We start from the raw sequence: 20,766 nt of genomic DNA, 5'->3' as shown, positions 1-20,766 counted from the left end.
AAAGGAAGGGAAAGGAAGGGAAAGGAAGGGAAAGGAAGGGAAAGGAAGGGAAAGGAAGGGAAAGGAAGGGAAAGGAAGGGAAAGGAAGGGAAAGGAAGGGAAAGGAAGGGAAAGGAAGGGAAAGGAAGGGAAAGGAAGGGAAAGGAAGGGAAAGGAAGGGAAAGGAAGGGAAAGGAAGGGAAAGGAAGGGAAAGGAAGGGAAAGGAAGGGAAAGGAAGGGAAAGGAAGGGAAAGGAAGGGAAAGGAAGGGAAAGGAAGGGAAAGGAAGGGAAAGGAAGGGAAAGGAAGGGAAAGGAAGGGAAAGGAAGGGAAAGGAAGGGAAAGGAAGGGAAAGGAAGGGAAAGGAAGGGAAAGGAAGGGAAAGGAAGGGAAAGGAAGGGAAAGGAAGGGAAAGGAAGGGAAAGGAAGGGAAAGGAAGGGAAAGGAAGGGAAAGGAAGGGAAAGGAAGGGAAAGGAAGGGAAAGGAAGGGAAAGGAAGGGAAAGGAAGGGAAAGGAAGGGAAAGGAAGGGAAAGGAAGGGAAAGGAAGGGAAAGGAAGGGAAAGGAAGGGAAAGGAAGGGAAAGGAAGGGAGACAGAATCTAATCTACAAGCGCCATGAATTCCCTGAGGTCTTTCAGTCTTTCACCTGAGAGAGGGCACCTTCTCAGGAATCCCACCACACAACAGTCCTGGTTTGCTGTTTTCTCCAAAATAATTTTGGGGTTCTAGGGATTATTTTAATTTTTTTTACCCTGGTTCAAACTAGGTAACAGAGATAGGATGGACTAAATGTGAAGAAAATAAGGTAGCCTGAACTTGGAGACAGGAAGGTAAAAAGGAGGGCTCTCCAAAACAACAGACCTGTATCAAGCTGACCTGCTGTACATTAATATCCTCCTACAAGACACGATTTTCTCACCTCTGTTCTTCTGCAAGCCTCTGAAGGGACTGACTATAAAGGAAAAGGGAACAAGGCAAGGAAAAGAAGCATTTACATCCAACTCTCAGGAACAACACAGCCAACTACAGTAACGTGCTATTCTTTCAAGTCACCCTAAAAAAACAGGTAAGTTATCTCTTTTCAAAGAAAACCAATGACCATCTCCCCCAAATCTGCCACCTCCTTGCTGCACTGTGAGATTATAATAACTCTTACTGAGTTTCTATAAAGTTAGAACTGAAAGGCCCATTATCTGACAACTCCTGCTCAGTCCTTTGGACAGGTCAAAGCACTTATCACTTCTGTAGCCCTTGATTATGTTGCCCAGATACTTTAAACGTTAAACACAGGTCTGTGCTTTATGACAAGAGCCAAAAGGTGGCCAGGAGTGGAAACAGGGCAGCAGACAATGACAGACAACTAAACCCACAATATTATGTGGTCTGAGATCACTGGATCCCGAAATAAACATGCTACAAGTACTGTAACACTTGTCACAAGACATATTTCTAACTGTTCTTTTACAACCACCATTTTACTGTTAGATGATACAACAGGTGGATGGCTTAGCTGTTCCTCCTACTAACATGTATTCCAGCCTGACAGGTTTTTATTTTGTTAAAGCACACACACACACACACACACACACACACACACAAGCATCACAGCCATAATGGAGAACTCTCAAGTTCAGAATCATTCCAGAAGCCTCAAAACACTGTTATTCATTTTCCTCCTCCCCCCAAAATACACAGATTCTTTTCTATAGGCCTTTCACTCACCTCTCCCATAGCCCGTCCTTCCAGAGCAAGCGCTTGAAAATCATGATTCAGTTCATCCATGGAACGCACCTATTTATAGATGGGTAAGAAAAGCACATGAGGAAATGTTTGTATTTGTGGGAGTTTTTAAGGATAATCACACTTCATAGCAATTTTTCTGATACAGACTGAGAGATACAGTCCATATTACAGCATATAACAAGGTTATTGAGCTCCAAGAGATGACTTACCTTTAAGACTCCCAGAAGCTACAGTGTTTACAGTGTTAGATTTATACCCACACAAAAAAGGAAAAACTAGCAATTACTTTTAAGACACACAAAGTATAACGCAAATGCCTTTGCTAAGTTTATTGCAAGAACTAATATTTCACAGTAAGATGCATGATCTCAGGTGAGGGAGCCAATGCATAACCAAGCGAGTCAGCATCATTTCCTTTCAGGTGAAAATCAAGTAAAGACTTGTATAAAACAGGCAGTCTTATATTCAAGTTACATTGATACAAAAGAGAAAAACAATGGTAGAAACAAAAAGCAAATTAAATTAAATAACGCCATTTGAAATGGGGGGGCAGGGGACAAAGAAAGGAGAGCAAGCAATGCCTTAAGAACAGTTGCCTATTTTAGTTACTGTACCCCCAGCATCTCAAACTGGAAATCCAGAAGCACAGACTGGGATGCAAAGCACCTTAAGAAAACCCCTAATGGAATATGACTTTTTCCTCATTCTCAGGAAGTTGGCAGCATGTGCCACAGCAGCCATGCAGCTCCATGGTTACGCTAAGGACCCCAAGACTGGCCAGCTAAGGCAAGGCAGGCAAGGGAAAGGCAGTAGTGAAGCAGTCCTTCCAGGTTCAGGCAGGACAGAGCTCCGGCACTGTGGGAGCAAAGGGACAGCCCTGGGAGGTGACACTGACACTGGCCTTGCTCACCTAGAGGACCTGCAGCTATACATATACTTGGGCCGTTGTGTCATTTTTTGTTTTGGACCATAATTTGATGAAATTGATTGAATCAGAACAGAAAAAAAAGCAGCAACTTAAAACCGTTAGCTACACAAGTCAGGTATATTAAAAATGCAAGAAAACACTTCTGATTTTCATTCCCAAATCTCATCCAGACAAGTCCCTAAAGACACAGCCATTGAGCACACACACCAAAGAGAGAAAAACATCCAACTATGGACCTGAGGACAAAGCACAGAAGTTCAACCATGTGCTAGGCTTCAGACTAAATTATGGTCCTCCTCAGGTAACACACCTGTATCAAAGCAGCGCTTATTACAACAGCCACAAACATGTACAGTGGCACATAGGCAACACTACATGCCTCCTACTCAATGTTTACATAATCCCTGCTACTCAACAGATCTGATACACCTTTCTGCTTGAGCAGGGGTAATGTTTTACAGAACACTTATTTACAAGTAATCCATACACTCTATTCACTGCAGTCCTTCATAGGCTCCTTGCAGGATGCTGAAGACTAATACACAGTGTTTAGTCAAGTCATCACTGAAGACGTACCAGGTGACTTGGACACAGCCTCCTCTAGGCCCAGGGGAAGAGGTCAATAATGCCTAGTGTGTGATTTATAGGACAAAAACCCAACCGGTTTAAATGCTCACACATGACCCTTCCAGGGACCAGTGCTGTAAGCAGTTACACCGCATTCACTGACCTTAACCCTGACTTCTGATACTCATGACACTATTTCCAGCAGAATCAAGCCAAGACTTTGTTGTGATTACACTTTATTTCAATTTTAAGACAAGATTCAATAGACCTCACCTAGGAATATCAGATGTAGGGAAAGCACCATAGATAACCTGCAGAAGTCCTCTCCAGTCTGAATCCTTCTACTATTGTGTGACAATACTACTTTGCAAAAGATTATTAGATAATTTAACAGTATGTTACTACACATATATGTAATTTGCAAATCCTCAATGTCCAGCCACTCAGAATCACAGTTTAAAAATAAGGTATTCTCTTATTACTCTATCTCAATTCAAAGTTATTTTCAGCTATGCCTCAGTCTTGCCACCTTCTGCGATGAGACTTAATCATATCAACCATGAACACACAGAGTAAAAACAGGACTCCACCTTCCAGAAACCACAGAACCAGGCAACACCAAGGACTTTACTGTCAACTCACTGATCTGACAGCTAAGGTATATCAGTTGCCTCATGTGAGACAGACGTTAGCAAGACCAAAATCTTCCATGAAGCATTTCAAGCTGAACTTACAGAAAGTGCTGCAAGCCCCGGACTTGCTAAGCCACAAAAGCTCTAACAGCAGCAAATTACCGTTTCAATGAGACACCGGAGGAATAGACAAGCTATACAAAGAGATGCAGTAGGTGATGTTCTTTACCCTCACTGCTAAAGCAATACCCCAGCAAATCACAGATGCAGCCACAATGACACTGATCCAGGACTCACAGTGCTGTGGAAAGTGCCAGTGGAGAAACAGGGACTGCTTAGTGCATGTCCCCCACCTTCTCCAAAACAAATAAACTCCCAAAGGTGGATGTTGTGCTGTGCAAACCTCAAAACAGAGCTGCTAGAAAAATATAACCACTACATTCCTAGCATAAATCAAAAGGATATTAAAAGAGATTTCTATTTTGTTTTGGTCACATCCCAGCCCCATCAGCTCCCTGCTGCCAAGCGAGCTCCTCTCACAGCTTTATTATAATGTATATATAATACAGCTGCATTAAAATCCCTGGTCAAAGCCCTGTGCAGAACATGCAGGCAGTTTCCAAACAAGAATGAACTCCTCGGCCCCTTCCCTCACCCTTCTCTATGGTACTTGAGCAACTTACACCGTTACCCTTACCCTACCAAACATCTTTTAAAACGCTAAACCCATGTATTTTATTTGTTCACATTCAATGCAAAAACATTTTCACAAGTGTCTTGTTCAAGCATTTGTCTTGAGTAGAAAAATGTGTTATCATCATGCTAAACCAATTACAGCAGCGTGAATATGTGATTTACATCCATGTGTGAAGCCATGCTCCCATGCTGGCCTGAATTCTTGGTGGAGAACCTAGAGCTGGTGTAACTAGAAACAATATAATCTTCATCGCAGTCAAAGCATTCAACAGAACTTCACAATCCTTCACCAGAAACCACAACATTTTAGCAATTCCTGTTTCTCCAAGAGCTACAGTCCAGTAAGCATATACAGCTCTCCTCAATGTTGACCATTTGTCCGTTTCCAGCGTGGATAAGCATGTTTGCCTTCCAATGATGCCATGATAGTTAATTACTACAGAGGTGATACAGAGACCAAGATAAGAGTGGTAAAAGGCAAAAAGCAGGATAAACATGAAAGCCAAGTGTACTCCAGCTGTTTCATACCTGGTTGGTTTGACTGCACACCTAACAGCACGCTATTATTTTTACTCCTCTCTTAAGGGTCTGAAGGGTCTTAGATCACAAATTGCTATCCTAATTTCCCTGTTAAAAGATGTACAGCAGAAACAGACTGCCTCCATCTCCTTCCCAAACATATTTTACCTCAGTCACTATCAAAAGCACAACAAAAATAATATTGGCTTCTCTATCTGCTATCAGAGGTCACGTAACAGAAGAGGTTATTCTTCATTACAGATATTTTAAGTCACACCCCTAATCACCTCTCTTTCAATTCTAACAATTATGCACAAAACCATTTTCTAAGTCAGATCTTCCCACCTTACTTTCAGGCACTGTATGCTCAAACCATATATAATCACCAATGTTGAGGCCCTTCCTCTCAGTCACATAGTTCCCTTATCACCACTGATCATTGTATCTATTGTATAGCCTATGTATACAGGCTAGTTTATTATTCAGTTTTAAAAGACTGTACCCAAAAGGTCCTCTTCTCATTTCCCCACTTCTATAATACTAAATAGCAACATCTTTTCACCTCATTTTCTCACATGGTATGCACAGTATCCCAGGGCTCCTTCATTTCCCTTCAAAAGAAGAACAAATAGCTTCTGAAACAGCAGAACATAAAGCTAGTAGCATGACTTTCTACAGCTTGTTATTCCAAAAGGCAGGCAAATACTCTGAAATGGAACAATATAGATGGGCTTCCACCTCATCGGGATTTATTCCTGTTAACTACACTGACATGTAGAGCAGAGCCATGATGTTGTAAATACTAGAAACAAGCAGGTCCACAGAGAAAGAACCTCTTCATAGATGAGCACTAACGTGTCAATGATTTGATTACCACAAAATCTCACTCACCACTAAACCAGAGGTTTGAAAGAAATCCAAAAGACAACGCCAAAATAAAGTGGCTGCACAAGGGAGCGATGCCCTGACATCTGGATACAATAGGACAACCTGGTTCCTTGGAGGAAGAGGTGATCTTAAGAAACATCAAGAACCACAAGAGAGGCCAGCTGTAGTCTCAGTTGCTTCATAAGTGATCCAACAAAACCAGACTCCTCCTCTCAGCCATCAGCAAACCTCAGTTGCACCTCCATTCCCAGCCTCTTCCAGGCATACTATGCCTCTGCAAAGCAAAATGCAAAGTGCACCTTCCTTGCCAGCTATCAGCAACAGACCTCCCTACCTTATCAAGGGCACTCGTTCTTTCTGATAATGCAGAAAACCAGCAAGCTTGCTTTTGCATCCTACTTAACAAAATTAAGGCTCTATATACATCAACAACACTGCTACTGAATGACAGTTACAAAGCAATTCCACTGCACAAGAATATTCCTCCCCTTCACGTTAAATGCTGCATATGCACTCAGAAATTACGTCAACCCCACTGAAATTAATGAGAATCTCATTCAAGAAGAGTAATTTCCACACAGGCTAACATATGAATGTATGTCACTGTAACACACTACAGCTTATAACCACTTCACTGACTCCTAAATAATTTTCTGCCTTCACAGTGGAAGCACGCACCCCAAAGCGGAGCTGCCCAGCACACTAACTAGGAGCCACACCAAGAAGCTGAAGTAAACCCACAGGATTGCTTTGCTTCACTGAGGCTGAAGTCAATTCAGTCTCTCAAAAGGCCTCTTAACCAATTTTCACCTTTGCACCGAAAAACATGCGATAAAGCGAGAGACAGCTGTATTACTCATTACACAGTCACTCTAGGTCAGACCTCCAAATCTTATTTTCAGTGTCCTGAATAAAAACCCTTGGCCTCATACATGCTGAGGCTACAGGGGCCTTTCCAAGTTTCAATAGCAGATACACACTACCTATTTGAGAGAGGACAAGACAAAACACAGAACGCTTTCTGCTCTCACCTACTGCAGATTGCAACAACACGAACCAATTTCTCTCTAGGTCAATGGCCACTTTCAAAACTCAACCTCCTGCACAGCAGAAGAGCTTCTCAGCAGCTCTACACTGAACATATTCACTGTGGATTTTCCAATCCCTCAAGCAGCACACACCTTATTTATGTCAGGTAGTCACCTTACACACAAGACAATTACAGGTTTTTATTTCTTTTTCAAGTAAGATTAGAGGGCCTCACCATTGTAAAACTCAATGCCTGTAACTCAGAAGCAAATGCTTTTCTGATCCCAAAGGTACACGGACCCTAGTCCTTGTATGTATCTGCAACACTTTTGAATTTATACAGCTATATAACAAATACAGAAAGCAATATTCCAGCAGCTAAAAATGTTCTATGCACTGGTACTGTTTGATACTGGACCTTCCGCTCACCTACCAGACCACGGACCCAGGCAAGACACTTTTCCCTGCCTCTGAGGCCCCCTGAAACATACCCCATCACAGATATAGCCTGTATTTAAAAGCTTTGGAAGTTGTCTCTTACAGAAGAGCAAAGCGGACTCAGGCAATTATCCCAGCTATCACCAAAGACCCAAGGGTCTCAGTGACCCACACAAAAGGGTGAGAGTGGAGGGAACAATTTACAGGCACAGACCAAGACCAAATCTCTCCTGTTACACCTCTAACAAGCCATCCCAAAACAGGGCCTGACGTCCCCAGTGCTAAAAAGCTGCAATGCAGTAACAGGTGAGAAGGGAAACCTGCAAAACCACCAGTGTGCCCACAGAAAGAAGCAATAAAAAAAAGCACCTGATAGGACACACTGCACTGCTGGTACTGAAAACTCCTGTTGATTTTAACATAGCAAACAACAAGGCCCACAGGGCTAAATGGCACTTGTCAAAAGCAATTCTGCAGTCAGTTAAATTAACAGGAACTGTGGCCCTGAACTGTCCTTACAATTACTAAACAGGAATTTGAAGGACCTAAAAAATTAACATGAGAGCAACAGTATTATTTACCTTTGGACTTCCAGTACCACATTTTTTTATTCTAGAATAATCCAAGGGTTTTTTCCTAAAGTGATAGCTACCAGCAAAGTAGCTGAATTATAATTTTAAGTAAATATTGATGTCAACAATCAGTGTTAACACTGCACTTACATTAAGCAAATATGGTTGCTACTATGACCTTTACATATGAATTCAAAGTGTAATACTGTATTACATTTCATGGTCTGTCAGGGGATTGTATACTAACCTTATATATTAAGGAATCCCCATTTATGTAGAATTTATATTCACCTAGACAGACACAGAGCAAAATTATCAAAGACTAAATTTCATTCTTAATCACAAAGGTTTTTTTCTTCCTCCTTACGCAAGTAGTGTTTCCCAGTAAAAGAAAGGACAGGTGGAATTCAATAAAGAAGGGAGGAGAAGGAAAAAAAAAAAAAAAGCAAACATACAAGAGAAAAAACAGACAAACAAACCATCTAGAAAAGTCCTTTGGAGAAAAAGAAACTGACAAGTAACCCTCTGAGAAATACTCTAGCCGATGATCTAAACAAGTTGTCTCTAAAAGTACACCATGATGTCTGAGCATTTATGATTTTTATTTTTTATGTTGGACAGCATTAAACAGATAAAATATCTGAATTTATTAGCAGTTTAAACCCTCTTCTGTTGCTGTTACTATCTATTTCTATTAAGCCAATTATGTTAAATAGGGTAACCAGAGCAAACTAGAAGGCTGCTTCTGTAAGCCTCAGCTCTCCAGTTTCTCTGTTTATCCTCTCCCTAACGCTACTCCCCATGTGGCCCCATTTCAAAGGCTGCCTTTCTCCTTCCCCAGTACTTTCTTCCACCAGGATCTATCTAGCACCCAGCTGTCCCTTCCTTAGATTAGAACACTTATTCTCTCACTACCCCTCTCCCCCAATTCTACTTCTGACCAGGAAATAAAAAAACCCAGAACAGCATCTGCTAAAACTGAGGTAAGTTAGGCACTGCAAAGACAGGATTTCATAAAGTTGGAACATGTAAATGCCTGCTTCCAAAATGTCTTTGATCTACAGTAAATTACAGGGCCGACTGCAGCCTTCAGTCCTGCCAGCCAAGCAAATGAACTCCAGGGTATCCAACAGACACTATCATAAGGAGTTGTGGGTGAAGCATCCTGAACTTATCTGCCATCCTGGCAAACAAAAGCATGGGCAAGAGCCTGGTGCTGGGACCACAAATCCCCAGGAAGGGCTCACTCCTCAGCCTCTGCTGATGCTGGCTGTGCTCCCAGCAAGCCTGAAGGGAGCTCTCCCACCGTTTAAGCTCTGCCCAAGCTTCATGGGACCACCTTGCTATGAGACCACTTGTTTTGCTTTACTACTCCAGCAGAGCAATGCAGGAAATCATGTTAGTTTTATACTTGCCTGGATAGATCAAAATGTTACAATTTCTCAGCTCCTAAGAAGAATAGCATTTATTTGTTTCTGTAAGAAGAGATGAGAGATTCCCAGTTCTCCCTGTTTGCACAGGTACATTCCAGGTGCTTACCTAGAGCACTTCAAAAGTGTGATTACTACTTGGATATTTATTTTTAATTCATGTGCACTCCGCAAGTGTGAAAAGATAAGTGTCACATAAAGTTTCCATCCATTAGGCCTTCACATTTTGAGACTTGTTTAATTGGTAAAAGATGTAAAAAAAAAAAAAAAAAAAAAAAAGGAAAACACACCACACCACAAAAAAAACACCCAACACACCTCCCCCCACCCAATTAAAAAAGAATAATCTTAATTTTCTTGTAAAACATTCCCCGAAAAGGTCAACATTACTACCAGAACACCAGGACTTTACTACCAGAACACCAGGACTGAGGCAGTAAGAACAGGAAACACCAAAAACATTCAGGCTGCTGCCTGGATAAAGCATCCTTAGAATAGAGAGAACGAAAAAAAATACATATAGCATACTTTACAGCACTTGATTTATATACTCACAAGTTGTTAAACGCTTTTTAAATTAACCAAAGGTTTACAAATTTAAGATGGAAACAAATGCCTCCTACTGAGCTGTGGGAGACTGCCTGTTTGTTTTGTTTGAACAGCTCACATAGCAGGTTATTTAAAAAATATCTACTCTGAGTGCATACATACACACATATATAGTATCTAGGAGAGGAAAAAAAAATATTTACCAGCTGACAATAAGAAAAGCACTGCACACTGTCAACAACAGGCTTGCCACTAACAACTAGATCCAGGGTTAAAATATGTCGTTTCATCAACTGATTACAGCACTATTTTTAGTCCTCTCCTATAACAATAGTTAGTAAAGAAAGAATGTGAAGTCACAAATATTAGACAGGATTAGGTGCTTTAACTATTTTTGTAGTAAAGGATTCATCATTAGAATTGCTACTACCATTAGCGTTCAAAGCAAAAAGCCATTGAAACTGCAGATTTACTAATGCCTTACATGGCGTTTAGCCAAGATGATTAATGATTCAGGGTACAGAAATAAATGCAAGAAAGGCAGCCTTTCAGAATGGCTCAGCTTAGTTTGCTAATTATGTTTTTCCTCAGATTTTATTCACCAAGGGAAGCACTTCATTAACATGGAATTTAGGTTACCCTGCGATGTCTCAGGTATATCTTGTTGGGGTGCAAAATTCCTAAAAATTGGATTACAGAAGAAGCAACCTCAATTCTGCCCTGCTTGAGCTGGCAACACCTTGGGAAAAATCGATGTTCCTCTTCCCGGGTACATGTCTGGATCAATGTTTTTGTGCAAGCACTTGGGGATACACCAACATCTGGCTCATTTGACCCCACAGGAGAGCTTTTCCTTTCACTCCCACCCCTACTCCTACCTTCCAAGGTTTAAATTCAGAGGGAGAAAGCCATAAAGAAGGGATGCAAGTTGCCCCATGCCACACCAACTGTTGGCAGCAGGGCAAAGATTTGAGAGTTTAGTAACAGTTGAGTTTCACCCCAGTGCAGAATCCAGATCTGAAGCAACACTTGTGTACAGGCAAGTAACATGGCCAGATGCTCCCAATAAAAACAACTGTCCTAGAACAAAAGTTACCCCTAACAAAGGAAGAAGAGTAACATGATATCTGAGAGCATATCACTTGATGGGAGGGACTGCAGCATCACATGACATCTGCAGACAAAGACAAGTTTGTTCACTGCTGACCTGCAAGATCATAATTCAGAGAAGACAGCTTTAAAATCGTCTCAGCATACACCTAAAAACAAGTTTTCAGATACAGAAACATTAGATTCAATGCTCTGAAGCAGCTCTTGCTTGAAGAGATTTCTGATCACCAGCGGAAATTAACTGTGCCAGTTTGGGAGTAGGACACTATATGATTTGTATCTTATATAAAGTTTCACACGTTTACAAAAATGTTACAAGTATCACAACCTGTGCTGCAGAAGCACAAATATGTCAGTCACACCACTTAAGCAAACCACAAAAGAGCAGATAAGCAGAAAGCAAAGTTGGTGAGAGGGGAAGAAGAAAACAAGCAGAAGTTACACTCTAACAAAGCGCTCTCTTCAAAACACACTTGGGCACAATATATTAACTGAAATCCTTGAAAGTCTTCTTGAAGCATTGTAATTTGCAAAAATTCAACAGTGTGAAAGTATCTCTGCTCTCCTTGAGCAAGCACCACAGCAAGGAAGCAGACTACAAAGGCTATATACCACAGAGAAATCCCAAAGCCAGCACATCAGGTTGCTTGTGCAATCCCAACTACAGCCAGGTATGCCTGTCAGGGACAGTAAATCCCACAGATTCAGAGGAAGCAGATTCTTAAACAAACTTTCTGAAGATTTCAGGGTGGTTGTTTCTCCCCTATACAAGAGAAGGATTTTCCAATACCCAACCTTAAATATTCAACTTGGCCAATCTACTCGTGCTCCTTCTATCTCAGGAGGAATTTTCAAAGGGCAACGTAAAGCAGAAAACATTAAAGAAAAATTAAATGTTCCAATTCCTCTCCTGCAAGACAACCCCTTACTAAGGGGAAATCTCTGCAAAACACATCAGCCAAACTAGACATTTCATTTCAGCAAAGTATTATGATCTAAATTATCTGGGTATCAAGTTAGCACAGCACTTCAGTGTTAACGTGAGAAAAGCCCTAGTAACTAGTTCAGTGTGCCGCAAGGAAATACTCATGAAAATTCAACAGGTTTAACAACATACATCAGAAAATTATCTTTAAGAACAGAGCCACATGTGCTTCCACATGGTGTACGTGATTAAAGACTTGCTCTACACCTTCAGTTCTAGCACAGACAATAAACCAGATGCCTTGGACCACAGTGGCCCTCAAACACTGGGTGCTTTCTATAGGCAGATCAGGAAATCTCTGTACTGAAGAGTTAACTGTCACTTAAACAGGATTTCACTTTGAAGAACAAATACTGGGGCTTCTGCCACCTTAGCTTCCAGGATCTTTTTAGAGGACCACACCACGACTTTAAGGCAAACTCTGGCCAGGGAGCCTGCCAACAGGCACCAAACACTGTCAAACATCATCAAATCCAAACACTTCCACAGCAGCAAGCAGCACAGCTTGAGTAGCTGTGCTCTAGAAGGGCAGCTGCCAGGAGAATGACCTTCTGTCGCCACTTGAATTCAAGTTCCTGGTTAAGAAGTTGTGTGGTCACACTGTCAAAAGCCAAAACTGAGCATAAATCCCAGTTCCAGCCCTGTTGCTCTCACTATTCTTCACCAACTATATGTGAAAAATTCCCCACATTCAACAAGATGATCCCTGCAGAGTTCTATTGTCTCCAATTATTGATTAAACATGCTTTCAAAGATAAGTGAGTACCTAAAATTATTTGCTTCTGCTAAGCAACTCCCATATTACCCTAATTGCAATTCAGACAGTCTAAGTATATCCATTCACTGTAATTCAGAAGGGACGACCACCAAAGAAACTCTTCACCGCAGTTCAAGAACACACATGCATGCACAAGCCACAAAAGACACCATCCAAGAAAACCCAGCCAATTTTCCTAAAAACCTGCTCAGTATTGATAACTTGTCCCAGCTGAATATCTTGACTGTCTTCTAATTCCCCTTAGGAGTAGTAGATGGCTGTTCGGATTTGTAATGACATATGCAACCTTTCATAACCAAGACAACTCCTGGTAAGGAATGGCCTAGGTTGGATATATCTTCTACCTCTTTACTCACCTATAGGAAGTTCTAATCTCCACCTTTTTTTCTTTTTTCAGGATAAACAGCACACAAACACCCTAATGCAGCTAGTGTTAACTGTCTGTCCAAACAGTCTGAAGAGTAATACAGCATCGTAGATCAATGACAGCCTAAACCTCTTCAGTTTGGATCTTGGAATTACTGGTGGACACTGGCACTCAGCCTCACCTCACTGCTTTTTGCGGATAGAGACTATGTTTTGCAGCCAAGACCTGGCTGATGGAAGTGTCTTCCATGTAAAGTTTGGTGATTAAGTGTCTAGCTACAGACAGCTAGAACTTTGCTTAGGGGTTCAAATTCCAACCTAGCAAAAAAAAGTCTGATTCCACCATTACTTCAGTGTCTGCAAGAACAAAGAGGAAGTTAGAAGCTATTTGTGTGGATGGTGTATCTTTGATACCTTTGCATGCAGAACAATAGTAGCATCTCTAATCACTTGATTTTATACAAAAATTTGCCACCCCACACACACACACCCCTTCTGGAGAAGAAGGGAAAAATGCAAAGGGAAAAGGAAGTTTCCAAGTAAAAACACAAAAAGAACCAGCACATTGCCACTGTTCACAACAAGAGGACAATATCTACTTCCTTGGGAGCAGAGAAACTTTGTCTTAAGTCATCCCTACTAAAGCCATTCACAGTTCAATTCTCAGAGCTGCTACTCAAAGCATGAACAAATGACAAGGAGGAACAGTCAGCACAATCAAAAATGAAAAGCAAGGACACTGTAAATAAGTTCTGACTCACAACACACTATTTAATAACACATGATGAAATGCTATCATTTGGTAAAAATCACTGGAGTAATATCACCAGACAGAGATAGATGTCTGACTACATACCAAACAAAGAAGAAACTGGGATTCAATGACTGGGGAAAAAAAAGAAAAAAAAAAAAAAAAAAACAACCCTCTATCTTTAATTACAACCTCCCAAGCTCTAGGCAGACATTAACCTATAATTATTTTTTCTGACTTTCCATTATCTTCTAGCTACTGAGTTTCCTAACCAGTCTTAAAGGCATCAAGGCAAAGGCCCTCACTGCATTATCTTTGAAACTCTAAAATCAAACGTACAGTAATATAAGTGTATCCATGAGAAATGGAGACTTAGCAGACATCTATAATGATCCCCACCCCAGCGTGTCCCAGCACTTCCTTCCACTTCTACCCTTGCAGGATAAATTCAATTCTACCCTGGCTAAGCCCAAACTGAATTAAATCATTTTTGCATGCACAAGAGTAGTTCTTGCTCCAAGGAATTTATAATTTAAGCAATAGATGCAGAGGTGGCCGAAAAGTCAAAAGGAATGGCACTATTAGGATTACGTATATTGTGCATTCTGCTTCCCATGAGTAAAATCTCCGAGGCAAACAGAGAACCATGGAAAGAGGGGCACCCAGGAAAGGCTGAAGCAATAAACACAGAGATGAAACTGCCCAACAATCACTGCAGTGTACCGTACCAAGTAAGACACATGAGAAAAGGGTTACTGCCCCACCTCAGAGTTGACTTTGAAGAAATCAAACACAACGACTGGGTTCAAAGATGCATGCTGAATACAAAACATCAGGACTATGGGACAAATACGTTACAGCCAATGTAAAAATCACCAGGAAGTAGAACAGAAGAGGTCCCAATGTTCAATTATATTATAGTGGGTATTTCTTGAGCTTCAGATCACAGAACATATGGGTGGAAAACAGAGAACTCATCATACAGAAACTTGTGCACTTAACCCTGCCAGGGGTGTTTTGTCCACACAACCTTCTCAGAAGCATTCTGCCTCCAAAGAATACGTGTCATTACTTAAAAGTTCATTTAAACTAGTATAAACTAATGAGTTTTTCTTTCATTAAGTGGTGCATGTATTAGCATCATTTCACTCAAGAAGTAACTGAAGTAAATCAAGCTGAGGAAGAGCAACGTATCTCCTGACATCAGAGCCTGTCTCTGTAACAGGTAGGATTCTTCTGTCCCAGTGAAAGTTTAAGTCTTACGGTTATTAAAGAATGCAGTAAAAAAAGCTCAAATAACCAGCACAATTTTTAATGACTGCAAGGTTCGCGTATTCTGTCCCCTCCCCATCCCAACCCACCACACGCAGTGAGTTGTCTTCAATTGCAGGGATTTTCAGAGAAAGGGAAATTAAAGTGTGAGTTGGAGGAAAAGAGGATTGAGAATTTTATGACGTTCACTTTAACTCATGAAGTCACCTTCCCACAAAACATCCAAACAAAAGCAGTCCCTGCCCAGACACTGCCACATGAGACTGCATGACAGTTTTTATTTGAGAAACCTAAAAGTTGCAGCCTTTCAGTAAGAAATTTTTGCTTGTTTCATACACAACTTAAAGCAGATTAAGATCTCTTATCATCAATGTCTCTTGAAACAAGTTTTATATTTACTGACTGAAAACTTGGATAGTTAACAGAAAAATTACATCTCATTTAAATGCAGTTATTTTCTTGAAACTAATAACTATGTTTCCAAATGAGGGAATAACTACAAAATTCTAGCTGCTTAGTTCATATTGCAGTATTTCGTGCGATTTTTCTTCCGAAACAAATTAACAGTGCACTTTGGTTTACTTCTTTGTTGATATACACGCTGACTTCAGTGAGGTTGCAAAATTCACTGCACTGTTTGCTTTAAAATGTCTGGATGGCAACACACCCCCTGGGGAGGCACAGCAGAGGAGCAAGGGCTTGTTCCCTTTTATTTGAAAAACTGGAGGCAGGAAATATTCATAAAGGTTGCAAAAGCTTTGTGTCTGCTGCTCTGACATTTGTGGGAAAATTCCTTTCTAAAATGCGCTTACATTTAAGTTTTGCTCCCTTAGAAGAGGAAGCACATCTTCTTTGACAAGTTACTTACAGGTCATAGACAGAAAGCTAGAGTGAGTCATGCCCTCGTTTAACTCACAGCACATCTGACAATGCAACTACTGAGAAGACTTCTAGTAAACACTACTACTGAGACATGTTTTGGCCCATGACCCTTTTAGAGATGTTAAGCGCTGTAAGAAGTTAGCCATGTTTCTAAAAGCACTGTTTCATGACGCTGTTAAGGCTGTTCTCCTCTCAGTTCAGTTAAGCACATTAATAGCACCTTCCCTTCCCAATTAAACCAGAAAAACCCAAACCCTCAAAACAAACAATAAAAGAAAACCAGGAAAACACATTACCAGCAACTTCCAGAACTACGATTTTCAATATTGGGAATGGTAAAAGCCCATCCTACATGCATTGGCAGTTTTGTAATAGCATTACATAAGAATTATTTAACTACAGCAACAGATGTGAAAAGCAGCTGCAGTCACAGTCACCGCTATGCTAGTTCACACATCCAATTTAAAAAAAAAAAAAATCAATAAAGTGAATGATAAATTTTGTAAACATGCATTTGACTGTCACAGAGAGTGAATTGGGATTTCAACACCCTCAAGAGCAGAAACATTTCAGCTTATAGCTACCAAGGCACCGCAATCCTGAAAAAGAGAAAACAAAAAGTACGACTGTTGCCATTCTGACCACACAACCAGCTTCAGCTTTAAAAAGCGTCATTAAAAGCATCTATCATAAGCCCAATGCATTCACGTGTTGAGTTTAGAAACATTGAACTTTTTTTTTACCTGATGTTCTGCATGAATGTTATCCCCAGTAGGCCAGCGATGTTTGCTGTTATTATAGCCGCCTCCACCACTTCCTCCTCCCCCAAGCTGCTCACCATGCTGCCTCTGGAAGAAGTAATCCACCATAGCGTCGTCCTGGGAGCGGCCTGCAACTCCTATGGATCCAGGAACAGGACTGGAGTGTGTCCCTGCTGCAAGTGCCTGATTTGCAGCTGGCTGTTGCTGAGCCTGGGACCCTGTTCCAGATGTCAATACAACAGGCATGTTGGGATTAGCTGTATCTTGAGTGTGCTGTTTCAGGTGGGGGCTGAATGAGTCCTGCCAGAGTACTGCTTTTCTCTTCAAAACACACGCAACGCTCATTCCACCAACACCTACGGGGGTGAGGGGAAGGGGGAGAGATGGCAAGAGAGAAGGAAAAGAAAACATTAAATCCTTACAGCTTCAGCTTTCCGTGTTAAATAACACACCCATCTTGTGACTGGCAAGGAAACATCACGATGCCAAATCTGACTCCTTTTAGCATAGTTATTTGCTCCATTAGCCAAGCAACTAAAATATCATATAAAAATGCACGTTAGCCAAAAATCCCACATTTTGTGCTGCAGAGTATTACCAGTATACTCAAGATTCCCATAAGGTACCCATTCCACTGAAATCAGAATGCCAATTCATGCAATGGACGAAACATTGACTGGAGTGCTGCCACAGAAAACTGCTAGAAAAAAGGCCCTGAAAAACCTGTTGGGACGCAACTTACACCATCAGTGCCTGCCGTGCTTGTTTACACCTGACAAATTACAAGGCAGATCTTCAATCAATACATGAGTCCCACTGTATAACGATGTATGTGTTCACTTAGTCATTGAAAACATCAAGGTAAGAGTGGTGGGTTTTTTCAAATGCAAACTTAAAATACTAAATTTCTGCTTATACAGTTAAGTCCCAAACACGATGTGCACTCTTCCTGCAAACTCAGAAGCTGGTTTTGGTCATGAGATGGTAAAACACACTGGCATGTTTTGTCCAAGATTTGCTGGAGAAAAAGCAGCTAACCTCTCAGTACCCAGGATCTCGGCAGAACCTTCCAGAGCCAGAGCAGCCAGCAGTGCCGGTCCCGCTGTCAATGGCACCAGGGGAAAGCTGGACAAGTCACAGCAGCCATCCAACACTGAAACTGCCCCAAATGCTTTGCATACACCCAAAATCATCTGCATGCAGGACAGAAACTGTCAGACTAGGCTGACAGCAACTCGCTAATTTACTAACCCCCCCCAAATACTTTGATAGCGTCCCAGCAGCACAAAACCAGCAAGTTTGTTATTTTAAGACAACATTATCAGCTGATCCTGACAATAATAAAGACATTACAGTGTGAAGTGTTTTCCCCTCTTATGTAATGCTCAGCTAATGCAGGGCACACACAAATCCAATTTGTTTTTAAAGGCATGGTATAGTCAGAATTACTATTTTTTAAAAAGATCGCTAGTTTATGACTTTAGTTACCTAAATGCAATCCCACAAATACCACAGAGAATTAAAAGGATGAAACTGGGGGGCGGGGGGTTGTTCAGCCCTTACAGACTCCCACCACAGCTGCATACCAGTACCAGAATGCTTTTACTATTGTACCTTGGTGGCTGTAAACCTTGGCCCTGATCCTTACAGCAGCTATGAGATCCTGAAAGGCAGCTCTGTTTCCTCTCTGCTCATCACGGTAGTTTTGAACAACAGTCAACTACTACAAGCAACTTCCAAGAACAATTTTCTAACAGTGGAGAAAGTTGACACACACCAAAAGAATCCAAGTCCTATCTTTGATCAGACTTTGTCAGGTCTGTCCCACTAATTTAGAGCTGTGTTAATATTCAGAAGAAAATTACTACAAGGACTGCAGAGATTAAAAAAAAAAATCTTAATTGCACCTACAAAGTGCATTTGTTGACACACACACACACACACACACACAGAACCTCCATGGCCACATAAACAAGCAACTCTGCAAGGGTTTTTACACATTCAAAGACCTTCACAACTTAAATACCAGCAGCATCCAATAGAACTAACTCCCCTGTCTTTCAGAAAGTCTGGAAATCACTACCTTCCCCATATACTTCATAAAACACTGACAACACCTGATACTACTAAACCTTCACTACAATTTAATGGCATTTTCCCATTAGTTGTCCTTTAATAAACATTATCAGAATCCTTCAGTAACATGAAATCAAGCAATAAAGCTTCTCTATGCAGCAAGAAAAAAATTAAGTAATTACTGGTAAGAAATTAACACATCCCCAAGGTGGGGTGTATATTAATTGCAAACAATGAAATCCGAGCAGCTTGCACCAAAGGAGGCTACACATTATCTCAAGACAGACCTAAAAAAAATACAGGAATACGAAGAATCTACAAAAAGTTTAAAGTATCTAAATAGTGTGACAAGCTGTTTCCAGTGGAAATACCACAAGATACAAAGTTGCGAGTGCAAGCCTACACGGCCACATTTCTTAGCTCCCTCAAAAGGCAGCAGGCTGTGAGGTCCCTCTGTTCACCAGCAGAAATTCATTTCTGGGTTCAATTGCATGCAGACTGTTAATAACCGTATTACTATAAAAATCAGGGGTTTTTTTTGAGCCTCTAGAAAATCTCAGTCAAGGTACTATGAAGAGCCGCACAAGTGCCTCCTGTGCCCAAACGCTTCCTCTTTCATCTAATACAGTTGAGGCAGCTCCAAACACAAGAGAAAAAACTTGGCAAAGGCGACATTTTGAAAGGGAGCAAAGGGGAAAAGAGCATTCTGGGTAGTTCAAGTTTAGTTCCAAGATGTGTTTTTATAGAAATGCCATGTTAAATGTAGCAGACAGCTGAATCCTGTCATTCAAAGCACACAGAGCATCAGAAATATGTGAAGTCACCTACACAACGCACATTCATTAGCTAACCAGCAGCTGCAAGGTTCACCACTGCTAATGGATACTAGGACCCTTTTCGTTCCCAAACTCTTACTAAAAATACATAATAAACTTTTCCTCTGTAAACTGTTTGCTGGCAAAAGTTATGTATTTACAAACAAAAGCTTCAAATCTGCTACAAAGCACTCAATGCAGACAATTTTCCCCTCCTCTTGGTAAAAAACACAGCGTCCAAATGAACTCCTCTGTGTTACCATTACAAGCAAAATGCTTTAGATTATGGGATGCTCCACCAGCAACACAAACTTCAGGAACATCTCCAAGCAAGTTTTAAGCACAAGTGGCAACAACATTGAATAAGGCAGCTTTAATCTGCATAGAGCACAGCTACACGTTCAGATCTTCACTGCTCTTATTTTATATTCTTCTAAAAATAACAGAATATTAAAAAAATAAAACAAAAAAAAAACCACAAGACACGCATTTCAACAAGTTCAATCACGAACTAGAAGACTGTTTGGGTTGGGTGGGTTTTTGGGGTTTTTTTTTGTAAGTCAGAGTGGAAATTAAAGCACAGCCATTGTTCGGGAGCTGTGGCCTACAAGAACTTTTAACGTTAAACCTTGTGTTTTCCTGAAAACCTGGGGAGACGCAGCAGGAAACGGGTACATTGTGATCACCAACCGGATTACTTAAACCAGCGTTAAAACGTTGTAAGATAAATGCTACCCCTTAACCCACCTCCCCCGATCTTAATAAAGGAAATTCCTTACTCATGATCTACCTAACAAAATCTCTGCTCAGAACAAAATTATTAAACACCGACCAAAAAAAAAAAAAAAAAAAAAAATCACACTATTTCTCCGGTTGGGGGGAGAGACAGACTCTTAAAATCCCAAGTTTGCAATTAAAAAAGGCCCAACACTTGTTATTACGTGCAAACGAGATAAAAACAAGGGAAAAAACCCACACAAACACAACCCCCCTGGGTCA

At 40.9% G+C, this 20,766-nt stretch overlaps 1 protein-coding gene across 15 annotated transcripts in view; it reads right to left on the bottom strand.

Moving 5' to 3' along the window:
* The window catches only part of PUM1 (pumilio RNA binding family member 1), a 79,060-nt gene that overhangs the window by 57,345 nt on the left and 949 nt on the right, over window positions 1–20,766 (bottom strand). For 6 of the 15 annotated variants that reach the window (XM_080381769.1, XM_080381776.1, XM_080381767.1 and 3 more), the window contains exons 2-4: window positions 16,859–17,232; window positions 1,703–1,771; window positions 900–932 (exon numbers count right to left, since the gene is read on the bottom strand). In XM_080381769.1, the coding sequence (XP_080237895.1) occupies window positions 900–932; window positions 1,703–1,771; window positions 16,859–17,221 (465 nt within the window). In that variant the 5' untranslated portion in view covers window positions 17,222–17,232. Of the gene's footprint in view, window positions 1–899; window positions 933–1,702; window positions 1,772–16,858; window positions 17,233–20,766 lie in introns of those variants that run through there. The other 9 variants (XM_080381779.1, XM_080381780.1, XM_080381781.1 and 6 more) reach the window with 3 other exon arrangements.

The sequence above is a fragment of the Falco punctatus genome, assembly GCF_963210335.1.
Source record: "Falco punctatus genome assembly, chromosome: 3".
NCBI classification, from domain to species: Eukaryota; Metazoa; Chordata; class Aves; order Falconiformes; family Falconidae; genus Falco; species Falco punctatus.
The sequence above is the reverse complement of the archived record's forward strand: the minus strand, read 5'-3'. Positions and strand labels throughout refer to the sequence as shown.